At 45.3% G+C, this 16,704-nt stretch overlaps 1 protein-coding gene across 1 annotated transcript in view; it reads right to left on the reverse strand.

Moving 5' to 3' along the window:
• SPEF2 (sperm flagellar 2) overlaps positions 1–16,704 on the reverse strand; it is a 64,345-nt gene that overhangs the window by 41,555 nt on the left and 6,086 nt on the right. The window contains exons 5-9 of the mRNA XM_044295611.1: positions 13,004–13,165; positions 7,782–7,856; positions 3,082–3,224; positions 1,448–1,575; positions 1,014–1,152 (exon numbers count right to left, since the gene is read on the reverse strand). Of these exons, the coding sequence (XP_044151546.1) occupies positions 1,014–1,152; positions 1,448–1,575; positions 3,082–3,224; positions 7,782–7,856; positions 13,004–13,165 (647 nt within the window). The remainder of the gene's footprint in view (positions 1–1,013; positions 1,153–1,447; positions 1,576–3,081; positions 3,225–7,781; positions 7,857–13,003; positions 13,166–16,704) is intronic.

The raw sequence follows: 16,704 nt of genomic DNA on the forward strand, positions 1-16,704 counted from the left end.
CCAGTGGAAGTTTTTGGGGCAGTATTTTGGGATGGACTGTGGTATTTGGCTCTGTTGGGGTGGTATAATGTGCCACAATATGGTATTGCTGGCCCCGCGTACTTGTATTGGCCCTGCCTTCCATCAATTTGGACCCAACTACAAAACGGGGCGACTATAAATATTTTTTCCAGGGACTCTTTAAGTTCCCAGTCTGCCCCTGAATACTGCGCCGTCACATGCGCAAGAGTCATCTGCGCTGCTGGGCAAGCCAGGCTAAGTAAAAGAAATAGGAGACTGTAAAGGAAAACTGGCTTAGTTGCCCATAGCAACCAATCAGATTCCACCTATAATTTTTCAGAGCAGTGGAATTGCAATTAGAAAATCTAAATTTGCAGGCGTAAAATTGTTCCAAAGTTTGGACCACTGTCAAGCTTTCTTTCTTCCTAATAAATATGACTAAAACTATGGGGGAGATTTATCAACAACGAGATTTATACCCTGCCCCACCAGGGGTTGTACCTAAAGGCTATAGACACCTTTGCATTGTACTCATGTTGAGCTAAAATTGATTAATGTCCTTTAATAAAAATGTTTAGCCCCTTTCTCTGTACAGCCTTGAGATTCTCTAGTACCAGGCTCTGTATTTCCTGTCAGGGGGCTCAGCTGTCGGCTCCTTATCTCTGATCTCCTGACCTCATAAACACTCATTATCGCCTGAATTCTTATCTTACTGATACGAATATGGCTTAAATAAGTGTTTATGAGCTGTTAGTAGTTCAAAGATAAGGGATGTACACAGACCAGGGCTCAAAGTGAAAGTAAGATGCTAACACCTAGGCAAAGAGTTAATCCTTTACTATAAAAACTGCAGAAAATGTTTAATATCTAAAAAAAAATTTTAGCCCAAAATGAGTAAAATGCAGTCATCGCCCCCAAAGGTGTTCATAGCCTTCCCCTGAAATGCTTTTAGTGCAAGTTTTACAGACCCCAGACCAGAGCAGCTTCATATGCTCTCATTATTCATCACTTACATCAACTCTTTGGTGCAATTCTGCTTTCGTCTCCTCATCTTCCCGCATATCCTCAGCAATAGAGTTGAAATCGGACTGCCACTGAGATACAAACTCCTGCTTATGGTCCGGCCGCTGCAAATAATCCTTAAATCTATTCCTGAAAAAGATTTAAAAAAATTATAAATGTCATATTTTCATAGAGCATAGTAAAGATGAGACCTTCCAATTCCCCTGAAGTAAAGCAGTGAATGGCACTGAAGAAAATGGGCATTATACTCCCGAGATATTAGGGTTTATTAGTAGAGCCACGACAGGGTGAGACAGTAGAGTGGGAAAGCAGCATCACCAAATATCCTATCGCTAGTCACAAGCACCTCTTGCCTCAATCTGATTGGTCAGGGCGCACTTACTTTATATACAGGACCACTGCGGATATGAATGTTATCATGTACCTGATGTCATACAGATAATGAATCATAATGAGCCGCTCTTGTCTCAGGCTCCTCAATCCAACTTTAGCACGGTTTTCGTAGGTCTTTTCTATGGTCTCCCAGTACGGCACCAGGAATTCGGGAACTTCCTGTTCAATAGGAATTGTCAAAATTAAAATTTCATAGTATTAATTGATTGTATTATCATATCATGTGTTACAGTGACCTCAGCAAAGAGTCTAATTCCTAAATGTCAGGAAAATACATACATTATCTAATGACGCCTCAATATACACTACTACAGAGTGCTGCCCCCTTTCCGCAGCTCCCCTGCACTCGGTTATCACAGACACACAGTACTCTATATCCCTCCCCTACTGTAGACAACACATATAAAAGAACACCCCTTCTTAGCCCTAGACCACCAGTGATACAGACGTTAGCCCTATCACAGCCCTAGACCACCACCGATGCTTGTACTTACCCCTATTCTTCCCAGACCACCAGAGATACATGTATGGCACTGGAGCGATAGGCAAACATGCCGCCTGCTCCCACATGCAGCAGGTGTCATGTTTCAAACAGCAGAGACCCGCAGCTAATGCCGATCGAGGCAATTAAAGCCTTTAGATGCCGTGATTAAGCTTCCGGGCTTGTTACCGGCATCCTCTGAGGCCAATAAAGATGCTGGTAATTGGTTTCAATGCGCTCAGCCTCGCTGAAGAAGCTGAGGGCATTAAAGCTGCAATTCTTATTTCGGCCAACATAAGAAATGAGCAATAGTCAGTAATAAATGCATTAAAAAAAATCCATGATTGTTCAAAATTAAAAATTTAAAAATGGATTTTGTACGCTCAGATACAAGCTTCAAAATCATTACAAAAGTTAAAAAAACAAACATAAAAATTAAAAATAATATAAAAGTTTAACTCACCCCCCCCTTTCCGTATAATAAAAAAATAAATACCTAAATAACAAAAATATAAACATCATGGGTATCACCGCGACCGAAAACGCCTGTACTATTAAAATATAAAAATATTTTTCCAATACGGCAAAAGGGTCAAAATGGCCAATTTGCAATTTTTTCATTGATTCTTTTACCCAAAAAATGAAATAAAATGTGATTAAAAAGTCCCACACACTCCAAAATGGTATCAATAAAAACTCCTGTAAATAAACCTATACATATGGGGTATCGTTGTAATTGTATTGACCCAGAGGATGAAGGGCATGAGTCAGTTTTCCTGCAAACGGAACAATGTGGGAACAAAACCTGTGAAACAGTGGGACAATTGCGTTTTTTTTCCACTTCCCCCAATTTTTATTTTTATTTTTTTTACTGCTTCCATGTACAGGTATGCCAAAATTAATGGTAGCATTAGAAAGAACAACTTGTCCCGCATAAAACAAGCCCTCGTACAGCTATGTGAACGGAGATATAAAAAAGTATTGGCTCAAGGAAGGTGGGGAAGAAAAATGAAGATGCAAAAACAAAAAAACCTTCCCTATATTCTTTAAGCCATAACCTTTTTATATTTCCGTTCACCTGCATCCTGACCAGCCATCTCAAGAGGGGTTCCAGGTCTGAGAGAGAGTCCCTTTGAATATGTTAATGAATGCCACCATGAACCCCTTGATTGATTCTCACATACCTTTGGGAGAGGCTCGTGTACATACACCCACTCCGCTGACCCCGGCATTATAGGGGGAGGACCAACAGGCGGTGGAGTAGATGGCTCAGGTGTCACTGGAACGGATTTGGTCTTTTTGCCTGGAGATCGACCCCTCGCGGATCCTATTAAATACAAAGTAAAAGGTCGCTAATTATTATTTAAGATATAGAGCGTAGATTCTACATCCATCTGTGAACATGACTGCTTAGGCCTAGTTCACACTTCAGTGTTTAGTCAGTGTTTTCCATCAGTGACTATTAGTCAAAACCAGAAATGGAGCCTACACAGTGATGAGGTGTAATGGATAGATTTGCACTATCTGACCCGTACTTGGTTTTGCCTCACAATCACTGATGATAATCACTGACCAAAACTCTGACTGTGTGAACTAGGTCTTATACTGGAGATCTGCTTCACATAAGCACTTCAGCAAATTTGCAGGCCAAAATGTAGACCTTGCTCAAAATCTGAAACTCATGTCCCCAAAGTTTCTCCTGCGCTGCACCTGAACTCTGGCATGCTCTTCCTTGGTCAGTCCGACTAACCTCTAAATATTAACCCTTTCAAATGCACCCTGAATGCTCATCTGTATAATGTTGGTTATTACACCTCAGAAAGTACTTGTCACGGCCTTTGGTGTGCGCCGTGACACTTGTGCCACGCTTGCGGTTGCCGGTGGCAACGCGTTGCTGTTATGGCATGTGGTGGCAGTGTCTTGGCTTTGGCTGTGTGCGACGTGAAATGGTTGCCACGCATGCTGTTGCCGGTGGCAACGTGGTGGCTGGTGTGTGCACTTCCCCTTCAGTTGCAGCCTTCCCCTGTCTGGTGCTGTAATGGTTAACCCCCTGATTGGGTGTCGTCACTGGGTGCTTCTTATACCTGGGGCCAGTTGTACTCCAGCCTTGGTGAGTTATGCTCCTTGTCTGGATTTTCCTTCTTTCTATGTGAGGGCCACCTAGTGGGACATAGATGTCTCCTTCCCTTCCTTTCCCTATTTGTATGGAGTGGGTTATGTTCAGGGTGTTTGTATGTCTAGTTTGGTGTTACATGTCTGGTGGTGTTTGGTGTCCAGCATGTTTACTAGACATTCCCCTGTCTCATATTATTGCAGCTATGGTGTCCTGGGTTCCTGTGTGGTTTGTGGTGTGTGCTGTGTCCTTTAATGTTAGTCTGGACACCAGCACTAGTGCACGGGTTCCAGTCAGTGTGTCTGTGGCAGGTAAGTGTGTTATGGGTTTCGCTTACCTGCCATCTCCTTATGCTGTATGTGTTCCCCTCTCCTTGCAGCCTGGCCTCAGATAGAGACTCCTGTTCCTCCATGACTGGGATGAACAGGTCGTCTCTTCCCTGCTCCTTGGTGAGGGATTACCAGGGCGACTTAGGGTCTCTAGGAATCCTGAGTATGAGTCGTCCTACCATCGGGGTCCGCTCATACGGTGAGGAGTCAGGGAGAGGATTAGGGAAGCTGTAGGCGGTGACCTGCTCCCTTATTACTCCTTTTGGCCAGGCTGATCCCCTTTTACCCTTTGACACCGCACGGTGGGGGGTTTCCCCCACTCCCCACCGTGACAGTACTGCCATGTACTGTACCATGGCATTTTTGATTTTCAGACCAAATCCCAACCAATACTGAAGAGAATCTGCTGAAAACAAAGGCTAGGTGAGTGTTTTTTCCCACCAGCATCTTAACCTATGGAGGGTCCTGGGAAGTGGAAAATTGCTTTAGAGGAATTTTTCGAGATGTTTTCCAGCTGTTTGCACTGGTCACGTGGCCTAGGTTCAACTCAGCCTCATTGAAGTCAATGGCACTGAGCTGCGATACCAGGCACAGTCGCTATACAAGGTATAGTGCTGTGCTTGGCAAGCGGAGAGAAGGCCGCGGTGCTACTGCAAGTGCAGATGCCTCCACAAACAGCTGACTGGCAGGGGTCCAGGGTGTGATAGGTCATCAGTAGTGATGATCGAGCATGCTCGGATGAACACCTGCTCGGCTCGAGCATCTCGATGCTCGGCACATGGCGGTACTCGTCCGAGTACCGTATGTGCTCGAGCGCCATGCTCGAGTCTCCTCCCCGCACGTTTCTGACTAAGTACTGACCTCACTGTAATGCCAGTAGCCATGTTGGCTACTGGCATTACAGTGATTGGCTGGCCGGAACGCGTCACGAGACATGTTCGGCTTATTCGTAGTCAGAGAGAGCTGAGCATAGGAAGGGACAGAGAGTGTAGGGAGTGTAATTGAATATTTTTTTTGTACAAAAACGTTTCAGAGACCCAAAAGTCCTTTTAAGGACTATTGTGTGTGACAGCAGCAATATATATTTTTAGCGCATCCTGCACAAAATACCGTGTAATAGGCCACTGCGGACAGTGAGATTAGCAGCGCCACATCTCCAGTGTAAAGTGTGCGCATCCCTAAAATATCAGTGACATCCAGTGTACTTCTTCCGTAGACTGTGTCCGTTTCTGACAGTGACCTTACAAGGGCCACATCTGCAGTGTAACTTGTGCGCTTCAAAAATGTATGTGACATACAATGTAATTTTTCAGTAGACGGTGTCCGCTTCTGACAGTGACCATACCAGGGCCACATCTGCAGTGTAATGTGTGCGCTTCAAAAATGTATCTGTGCCATACATTGTACTTTGTCAGTTTTGAAACCATACTCCCCCCGGAAACCCAAAGACTTTGGTTTCCCGGAAGCTGCTCGGCGGGTCATGGGAATAACGCCGCCGGATCGCCGGTCGTCATCGTTTATGGTCGGAACTACGACGGTATCTGATCGTCTTCGAACCTCCGACTTTTGTTTTTGATTAATGAAAACATTCTTGGCAAATGCTTTCGCTTTGGTTCGTCGGTCCAAGAATTTCACCTCTAGCGGCGCAATGTGGATGGCCCCCCGGCCGTCCCTCTTAATCATGGCCCCAGTTCCGAAAACCAAAAAAATAGAACCGGAGTCCTATTCCATTATTCCTAGCTGAAGTATTCAGGCGACCCGGCTTGCTTTGAACACTGTAAGCAGGCCCTCAATGATAATGTTTTAGAGGGTCAGCTCAGCAGCAGGCCCTCAATGATAATGTTTTAGAGGGTCAGCTCAGCAGCAGGCCCTCAATGATAATGTTTTAGAGGGTCAGCTCAGCAGCAGGCCCTCAATGATAATGTTTTAGAGGGTCAGCTCAGCAGCAGGCCCTCAATGATAATGTTTTAGAGGGTCAGCTCAGCAGCAGGCCCTCAATGATAATGTTTTAGAGGGTCAGCTCAGCAGCAGGCCCTCAATGATAATGTTTTAGAGGGTCAGCTCAGCAGCAGGCCATCGCATATAATTTTTTAGAGGGTCAGATCACCTGCAGGCCCTCGCATATAATGTTTTAGAGCACCAGCTCACCTGCAGGCCCTCACCTAATTATACCTAATAGGTAATTTGCACACATGCTGCCTTGCTTGGATGTGGTAGGCATAGCCGTTTTTTAGACTCCCGCTCCGGAATCGAACACTGATTCCCCCTTACCCATGGTCACCGTGGTTTAAAATAACATCAAAAGTTGATAGGGCAGACATCCAAATGGATTGTTGCCGTCACGGGAACGTGCGATCGGGCCCAGGTTATCTAGAGTCACCAAAGCGGCAGCAGGCCCTCGACCATAATGTTTTAGATGGTCAGATCAGCAGGCCCTTGCTCCAAATGTTTTTGAGGATCAACAGCAGGCCATCAATCATAATTTTTCAAGGCTGTGTATTCTGTGTAATAAAGGGTGTTTTGGAGTGCCGGTTCCTTGTAATTTTTGGCCGCCCTTTCACTCAGTGCATAGGCTTTATGAGTGCAGGAGTCCCACTACCTGAACAATTGTACCACAATGTGAATGAGGCCCTCCTTTATGTGATATACAGGTTGTATCGGAGTGCCTCTTTCTTGTAATGTTTGGCAGCACTGGCACTTTATATACAAGTAAATATACAGGAAAGAATGTTTCCTCTAAAATCGATTTTTATCTTCGGTTTGGTGCGTATTACTGTCAGTCTGTAAAAGTGGCGTACTACTCGGAAAAAATCGTTCCCAGCAGCGACCTGGGAGTCCAAGATGCATCCAGACATCCTCCCCATGCTGTTCCCAAACCATTTCAGTGGTGTTTCCATCAATTTCTGACCTTTTCTTATGAACCAGGCACCCTCCCCTCTTCAGAGCAGGGGCTGTCTGGTTTAATGCTCGGGTTCTCCCAATGACTTCCATCATCCCGATGTGTTCGGCCCGAGCCCCCGAGCACTAGTCTGCTCGATCAACACTAATCATCAGTATAAAAGTCTCAGAAAACCCCTTTAATGTCTAGTGTGTTTTCTTCTGCACCGCAGCACTCCCAGCGATCCACTGTGCAGGGAAAGACAGCACTGGAGCTGTACCTGCATGGAAAAAGTGTAATTCTCAAGAACCCTGGGGGTCCCGTCAGTTGGACCCCCACCGATCAGGGTATGATTGCTTATCCAAGAGATATTACCATTACTTTCTATGATGGGAAACCCCCCGTGGATGTGACGCAAAATACAGATACGGTCCATGTAAATAAATTATTTTCAATGGGTCCGTGGTCCACATTTTTTTGGGGCGGAACAGACATATAGATGGAGAGAGCACATGAATGGCGTTAAACGGATGCAAACTTTAAACACGGCAGTATCTCACTTACCTGATTTTGGAGACTTTGGCGCGGCGTCTTTGCCACGAGGGGTGTCTTTCCTATCGGTCTTCTCCACAGAGCTTTCTATGAGAATAAAATAACAATAAAGAGGCCATTGCTGGATGCGTAATTCATACAAACGAGTTTATAACATGAGGATAATACTATTAAAGGTGATAGAAGACTTCAGCTAAACTCGCATATACGACCTTATGATATGACCTTAGAGCCAGCCCTTTTGGGGTCTTCCTTAACCCGACATGATGGGTGACCTCAGAATCCCTCCACCAACTGGAAATACGTATTTGATACTTCAGTGAAACATGATCATAAAAGTGTTTATTGCAGTGCACAGCCGGAGCGAAATCTGCGCCTCTAAGGCAGCGCTCACATTAGCCTTCATCCTTTCCGTTCTCCTGCTCATTATAGGGGCAGGAGAACAAAAAGGACAGAATCAGCAGATAAATGGAGCCTACGGGCCGCACAGACTATAATGGGGTCCGTTAGGTTTCCGTTCAGAGGAAGATTTTTTAAGTGGAGCAGGAGAATGGAAAGGCTGAACGCTGATGTGACCTCAGCCTAACTACTAAGGCCCGTTTCGGATGAGCACATTACGGACACATTCATGGGTCACTATCACATAGGAGTGGCTGGGCCAGGGGTGTAATGACCCCAACTGTCTATGAAGTTGGTGGGGCACAAGTCTGTAACAAGCTAGCCGTGTACCAAGGTGGCATTCATTTTCCAGTCTAACGCTTAGGGGTTCAAACACATAAAGGGGTTCATGTAATCACATAAAATATGTGCTCCCTGGTAGTGGTCCTCAGGTACCATATAATACATATGCTGCAGCACAGTGGTCCCTGGTAGTGGTCCTCAGGTACCATATAATATATGTGCTGCAGCACAGTGGTCCCTGGTAGTAGTCCTCAGGTACTATATAATACATATGCTGCAGCACAGTGGTCCCTGGTAGTAGTCCTCAGGTACCATATAATACATATGCTGCAGCACAGTGGTCCCTGGTAGTAGTCCTCAGGTACCATATAATACATGTGCTGCAGCACAGTGGTCCCTGGTAGTAGTCCTCAGGTACCATATAATACATATGCTGCAGCACAGTGGTCCCTGGTAGTAGTCCTCAGGTACTATATAATACATATGCTGCAGCACAGTGGTCCCTGGTAGTAGTCCTCAGGTACCATATAATACATATGCTGCAGCACAGTGGTCCCTGGTAGTAGTCCTCAGGTACTATATAATACATATGCTGCAGCACAGTGGTCCCTGGTAGTAGTCCTCAGGTACCATATAATACATATGCTGCAGCACAGTGGTCCCTGGTAGTAGTCCTCAGGTACCATATAATACATATGCTGCAGCACAGTGGTCCCTGGTAGTAGTCCTCAGGTACTATATAATACATATGCTGCAGCACAGTGGTCCCTGGTAGTAGTCCTCAGGTACCATATAATACATATGCTGCAGCACAGTGGTCCCTGGTAGTAGTCCTCAGGTACCATATAATACATATGCTGCAGCACAGTGGTCCCTGGTAGTAGTCCTCAGGTACCATATAATACATATGCTGCAGCACAGTGGTCCCTGGTAGTAGTCCTCAGGTACCAAATAATACATATGCTGCAGCACAGTGGTCCCTGGTAGTAGTCCTCAGGTACCAAATAATACATATGCTGCAGCACAGTGGTCCTCAGGTACCATATAATACATATGCTGCAGCACAGTGGTCCCTGGTAGTGGTTCTCAGGTACCATATAATACATGTGCTGCAGCACAGTGGTCCCTGGCAGTGGTCCTCAGGTACCATATAATACATATGCTGCAGCACAGTGGTCCCTGGTAGTAGTCCTCAGGTACCATATAATACATATGCTGCAGCACAGTGGTCCCTGGTAGTAGTCCTCAGGTACCATATAATACATATGCTGCAGCACAGTGGTCCCTGGTAGTAGTCCTCAGGTACTATATAATACATATGCTGCAGCACAGTGGTCCCTGGTAGTGGTCCTCAGGTACCATATAATACATATGCTGCAGCACAGTGGTCCCTGGTAGTAGTCCTCAGGTACCATATAATACATATGCTGCAGCACAGTGGTCCCTGGTAGTAGTCCTCAGGTACCATATAATACATATGCTGCAGCACAGTGGTCCCTGGTAGTAGTCCTCAGGTACCATATAATACATATGCTGCAGCACAGTGGTCCCTGGTAGTAGTCCTCAGGTACTATATAATACATATGCTGCAGCACAGTGGTCCCTGGTAGTAGTCCTCAGGTACCATATAATACATATGCTGCAGCACAGTGGTCCCTGGTAGTAGTCCTCAGGTACCATATAATACATGTGCTGCAGCACAGTGGTCCCTGGTAGTGGTCCTCAGGTACCAAATAATACATATGCTGCAGCACAGTGGTCCCTGATAGTAGTCCTCAGGTACCAAATAATACATATGCTGCAGCACAGTGGTCCCTGGTAGTAGTCCTCAGGTACCATATAATACATATGCTGCAGCACAGTGGTCCCTGGTAGTGGTTCTCAGGTACCATATAATACATGTGCTGCAGCACAGTGGTCCCTGGTAGTAGTCCTCAGGTACCAAATAATACATATGCTGCAGCACAGTGGTCCCTGGTAGTAGTCCTCAGGTACTATATAATACATATGCTGTAGCACAGTGGTCCTCAGGTACCATATAATACATGTGCTGCAGCACAGTGGTCCCTGGTAGTGGTTCTCAGGTACCATATAATACATGTGCTGCAGCACAGTGGTCCCTGGTAGTAGTCCTCAGGTACCAAATAATACATATGCTGCAGCACAGTGGTCCCTGGTAGTAGTCCTCAGGTACTATATAATACATATGCTGTAGCACAGTGGTCCTCAGGTACCATATAATACATGTGCTGCAGCACAGTGGTCCCTGGTAGTGGTCCTCAGGTACCATATAATACATATGCTGCAGCACAGTGGTCCCTGGTAGCAGTTCTCAGGTACCATATCATACATATGCTGCAGTACAGTGGTCCCTGGTAGTGGTTTTCAGGTACTGTATAATACATATGCTGCAGCATAGTGGTCCCTGGTAGTAGTCCTCAGGTACCATATAATATATGTGCTGCAGCACAGTGGTCCCTGGCAGTGGTCCTCAGGTACCATATAATACATGTGCTGCAGCACAGTCCCTGGTAGTAGTCCTCAGGTACTATATAATACATATGCTGCAGCACAGTGGTCCCTGGTAGTAGTCCTCAGATACCATATAATACATATGCTGCAGCACAGTGGTCCCTGGTAGTAGTCCTCAGATACCATATAATACATGTGCTGCAGCACAGTGGTCCCTGGTAGTAGTCCTCAGGTACCATATAATATATGTGCTGCAGCACAGTGGTCCCTGGTAGTGGTTCTCAGGTACTGTATAATACATGTGCTGCAGCACAGTGGTCCCTGGTAGTAGTCCTCAGGTACCATATAATATATGTGCTGCAGCACAGTGGTCCCTGGTAGTGGTCCTCAGGTACCATATAATACATATGCTGCAGCATAGTGGTCCCTGGTAGTAGTCCTCAGGTACCATATAATACATATGCTGCAGCATAGTGGTCCCTGGTAGTGGTCCTCAGGTACCGTATAATACATATGCTGCAGCACAGTGGTCCCTGGCAGTGGTCCCCAGGTACCGTATAATACATGTGCTGCAGCACAGTGGTCCCTGGTAGTGGTCCTCAGGTACCGTATAATACATGTGCTGCAGCACAGTGGTCCCTGGTAGTGGTCCTCAGGTACCGTATAATACATGTGCTGCAGCACAGTGGTCCCTGGTAGTGGTCCACAGGTACCATATAATACATGTGCTGCAGCACAGTGGTCCCTGGTAGTGGTTCTCAGGTACCATATAATATATGTGCTGCAGCACAGTGGTCCCTGGTAGTAGTTCTCAGGTACCATATAATACATGTGCTGCAGCACAGTGGTCCCTGGTAGTGGTCCTCAGGTACCATATAATACATATGCTGCAGCACAGTGGTCCCTGGTAGTGGTCCTCAGGTACCATATAATACATGTGCTGCAGCACAGTGGTCACTGGCAGCAGTTATCAGGTACCATATAATACATGTGCTGCAGCACAGTGGTCCCTGGTAGTGGTCCTCAGGTACCATATAATACATGTGCTGCAGCACAGTGGTCCCTGGTAGTGGTTCTCAGGTACCATATAATACATATGCTGCAGCACAGTGGTCCCTGGTAGTGGTTCTCAGGTACCATATAATACATGTGCTGCAGCACAGTGGTCCCTGGTAGTGGTCCTCAGGTACCATATAATACATATGCTGCAGCACAGTGGTCACTGGTAGTGGTCCTCAGGTACCATATAATACATGTGCTGCAGCATAGTGGTCCCTGGTAGTGGTTCTCAGGTACCATATAATACATGTGCTGCAGCACAGTGGTCCCTGGAAGCTAGAACTGTTTGTTTACATCCAGAAGGTCCATGGACATGGTATAGACCTACATGGAGAGTACCCAGCCCTTATCTGTACGTATCACAGTCGAAGGAGATGCAGGAACTCAGCTGATGTTGGTGTCACGGCCAATGGGTTGCAATCACTGTACCCCCTATTTTTACACCTATGCATTTATTTAGGAGGTGCCAAATGTATACTGTAGCTGTACAAATGAGTAAATGATGAAAGTTGATGTAAATATACAAACTAACAACATATTGCTGCTCCGGAGAGCTTACAGTCTAAAGTGGTGGAAAATTTCAGACATGAGGTTGGGGTAGATGGGCATCAACAGAGTTCCATAAAAATGGTTAATGAAAATGGTCCAGCAAAGTTAAGATGAAGGTTAAGTTCAGAAAACTTGAACGGATCGATAGGACCAGAACAGTCTTAAAGGTTCAAGGGAACATCTGAAAGATGGTTAGCAAGAAGTCAGCATGATGTGGGGGTTATAGACATCCCTGTGTGGTCCAGCAGAGGACACATGATGGCAAGATGAGAGAAAAAGAGCAATGAGGGGAGTACAAGAAAGGGGACAGGAATCGGGCACCAGGGAAGCATGAGGAACCAGAGGAGTGGATGAGTCTCAGGTTGGCTTAGTTGACGAGACACAGAGGACAATCTATATCAGAATGGATGGCCAGTGATTATGACAGTTTTTGTAGGAAATCCTCAATTAAGAAGAAACAGAAGTTACAAAACCTTTGGGAGATTTGGATCGTCCCTTTCCTTTTTTAGCAGAGGTCTTTTTTTCTGATATTGTAGCTGGGGGATCTTGAGTGGTATCTGAAGGAGGTGGTGGTGGAGGTGGTGTGGCTGGTGGTGGAGGTGAAGGGATCTCCTCTTTCTTCTCAGGCGTCTTCCCTGTGTATTGAAGGGTTACATAATATTAAAAGATGTGGTCTGAGGCTTCCTATACCTTAGTGCAGTGGTCTACATCCTGTGGTCCTCCAGCTGAGATGCAGACTGATGATGACCACTGCCGTTATGTAGAATAAAATGTCGTGGAACGTGAAGAGAAAAAGGCAGGAAACGGACCACTGCTGGTGCTAAAAACATATTTATTAATGACATAAAATGGAGAATCATGTACAAACTAGGAGGTCAGCACAACGCGTTTCAGGGGTGAATCACCTCTTCATCAGTGTAAATTAGGAAGGTCACCTCCTGCCAGGATGGGGTGGGGGCTGAGATAAATGTAACGGGTATCGCGGGTACCGCCCATCGCTGATCCTCCATAGCAGTACATGGTAGTACATAGGGATTACATGACAGATAAAAAAGTGCTATATTGTGGCCGCAGTAAGGAAACCATGACACGACTGAAACAGCAGATTGTAAAGATTGGATATAGAAATAAATGAATAATTAGTGGATAAGAGCCCAGCAGAATGTGGAAGTGAAAAGCCACATGTGTTCATTCATGAAAATGTTTACTAAAACCAGAAAATGCAAAGTAATGAACTGAAAGAAACTATGGTTTCAATGCCTCATTAGGGCCCTCGGGGTCATACTTTGGCAGTCTGTACCTCCATAGGCTGCACCGATTTACAAGTAGTTGAAAGGATTTCTAGTAGTAGACGGACCTGTTCTATGAGACTCAATAGGAATTTCTCCTGAGGATTTCTAGTAAAATCCTCAGGAGAATTCCTATTGCATCTCATAGACAGGTCCCGTCTACTACTAGAAATCCTCAGATAATTCCCCATTGAGTCTCATAGAACAGGTCCCGTCTACTACTAGAAATCCTCAGGAGAATTCCCTATTGAGTCTCATAGAAAACAGGTCCCGGTCTACTACTAGAAATCCTCAGGATAATTCCCTATTGAGTCTCATAGAACAGGTCCCGTCTACTACTAGATCCCGGAATCAGGAGAACAGGTCCGTCTACTACTAGAAATCCATTCAGGAGAATTCCCTATTGAGTCTCATAGAAAAAGGTCCCGTCTACTACTAGAAATCCTCAGGAGTTCCCTAATTGAGTCTCATAGAACAGGTCCCGTCTACCTACTAGAAATCCTTCAGGAGAATTCCCTATTGAGTCTCATAGAACACAGGTCCCCGTCTACTACTAGAAATCCTCAGGAGAATTCCCTGATTGAGTCTCATAGAACAGGGTCCCTGTCTACTACTAGAAATCCTCAGGAGAATTCCCTATTGAGTCTCATAGACCAGGTCCCGTGTCTACTACTAGAAATCCTCAGGAGAATTCCCTATTTGAGTCCTAGTAGAACAGGTCCCGTCTACTACTAGAAATCCTCAGGAGAATTCCCTATTGAGTCTCATAGAACAGATCCCGTCTACTACTAGAAATCCTCCGGAGAATTCCCTATTGCATCTCATAGAACAGGTCCCGTCTACTACTAGAAATCCTCAGGAGAATTCTCCATTGAGTCTCATAGAACAGGTCCCATCTACTACTAGAAATCCTAAGGAGAATTCTCCATTGAGTCTCATAGAACAGGTCCCGTCTACTACTAGAAATCCTCAGGATAATTCCCTATTGCGTCTCATAGAACAGGTCCCGTCTACTACTAGAAATCCTCAGGAGAATTCCCTATTGAGTCTCATAGAACAGGTCCCGTCTACTACTAGAAATCCTCAGGATAATTCCCTATTGAGTCTCATAGAACAGGTCCCGTCTACTACTAGAAATCCTCAGGAGAATTCTCCATTGAGTCTCGTAGAACAGGTCCCGTCTACTACTAGAAATCCTCAGGATAATTCCCTGTTGAGTCTCATAGAACAGGTCCCGTCTACTACTAGAAATCCTCAGGATAATTCCCTATTGAGTCTCATAGAACAGGTCCCGTCTACTACTAGAAATCCTCAGGATAATTCCCTATTGTGTCTCATAGAACAGGTCCCGTCTACTACTAGAAATCCTCAGGATAATTCCCTATTGTGTCTCATAGAACAGGTCCCGTCTACTACTAGAAATCCTCAGGAGAATTCCCTATTGAGTCTCATAGAACAGGTCCCGTCTACTACTAGAAATCCTCAGGAGAATTCCCTATTGAGTCTCATAGAACAGGTCCTGTCTACTACTAGAAATCCTCAGGAGAATTCCCTATTGAGTCTCGTAGAACAGGTCCCGTCTACTACTAGAAATCCTCAGGATAATTCCCTATTGAGTCTCATAGAACAGGTCCCGTCTACTACTAGAAATCCTCAGGATAATTCCCTATTGTCTCATAGAACAGGTCCCGTCTACTACTAGAAATCCTCAGGATAATTCCCTATTGAGTCCATAGAACAGGTCCCGTCTACTACTAGAAATCCTCAGGATAATTCCCTATTGTGTCTCATAGAACAGGTCCCGTCTACTACTAGAAATCCTCAAGATTCCTATTGAGTCTCATAGAACAGGTCCTGTCTACTACTAGAAATCCTCAGGAGAATTCCCTATTGAGTCTCATAGAACAGGTCAACAGGTCCCGTCTACTACTAGAAATCCTTTCAACTAACTGTAAATCGGTGAAGCCTACTGGAGGTACAGACTGCAAAGTATGACCCCGAGGGGCCCTAATGAGGCCACTGAACACATTAGTAGTTTCTTTCAGTTCATTACTTTGCATTTTCCTGGTTTTAGTAAATATTTTTATGAATGAACACATGTTGCTTTTCACTTCCACATTCTGCTGGGCTCTTATCCACTAATTACTCATTAATTTCTATATTTCTATATTTAACCTTTACAATGTGCTGTTTCACTCGTGTCATGGTTTTCTCACTGCGGCCACAATATAGCACTTTTTGTTATCAGTCATGTAATCCCTATGTACTACCATGTACTGCTATGGAGGATCAGCGATAGGCGGCACTTTCAGTGCATCTGCAGACTGTGAATCAGTCAGGGAGCTGCTCTGACGGCTGGATCTGTAGACCTTAACGCTGAACTCCTGACAGCTCATAAACACTCATGATGGCGAAATTCTTAGTAAACTGATATGAGGATAGCTATAATGAGTGTTTATGAGCTGTTAGGAAAGTACAGATAAGGATCCAGATCGACCTGACAAATTCACTGAGAACGGGGGGAAAGAACAGTCTGTGGATGAAGAAAAAACTGTTCAATTTTTTTTTATAAAGACCAATTGAAAACATGATTTTCGCTCAAACTGACTAGAATCCAATGATTACAAAATTCCCCCAAGAGTGTCCATATCTCACGGCCTCGGTGTTGTGCACCGTGACACATTGCCGTGCATGCTGGTTGCCAGGGGCGACGCCTTGTTGCAGCATGTATGTGCTTTGCTCCCCTTCTCCTGGTTCCTCCCCTGTCTGGTGCTGGAGGGGTTAACTACCTGGCTGGCTGTGGCCACTTGGTTTTTATCACTTGTGGCTTCCAGACTGGAGTCAGTTGTACTCCAGCCTTTGTTGATGCAGGAGCTTGCTCCTGT

Source organism: Bufo gargarizans, chromosome 5 (genome assembly GCF_014858855.1).
Source record: "Bufo gargarizans isolate SCDJY-AF-19 chromosome 5, ASM1485885v1, whole genome shotgun sequence".
NCBI classification, from domain to species: domain Eukaryota; kingdom Metazoa; phylum Chordata; class Amphibia; order Anura; family Bufonidae; genus Bufo; species Bufo gargarizans.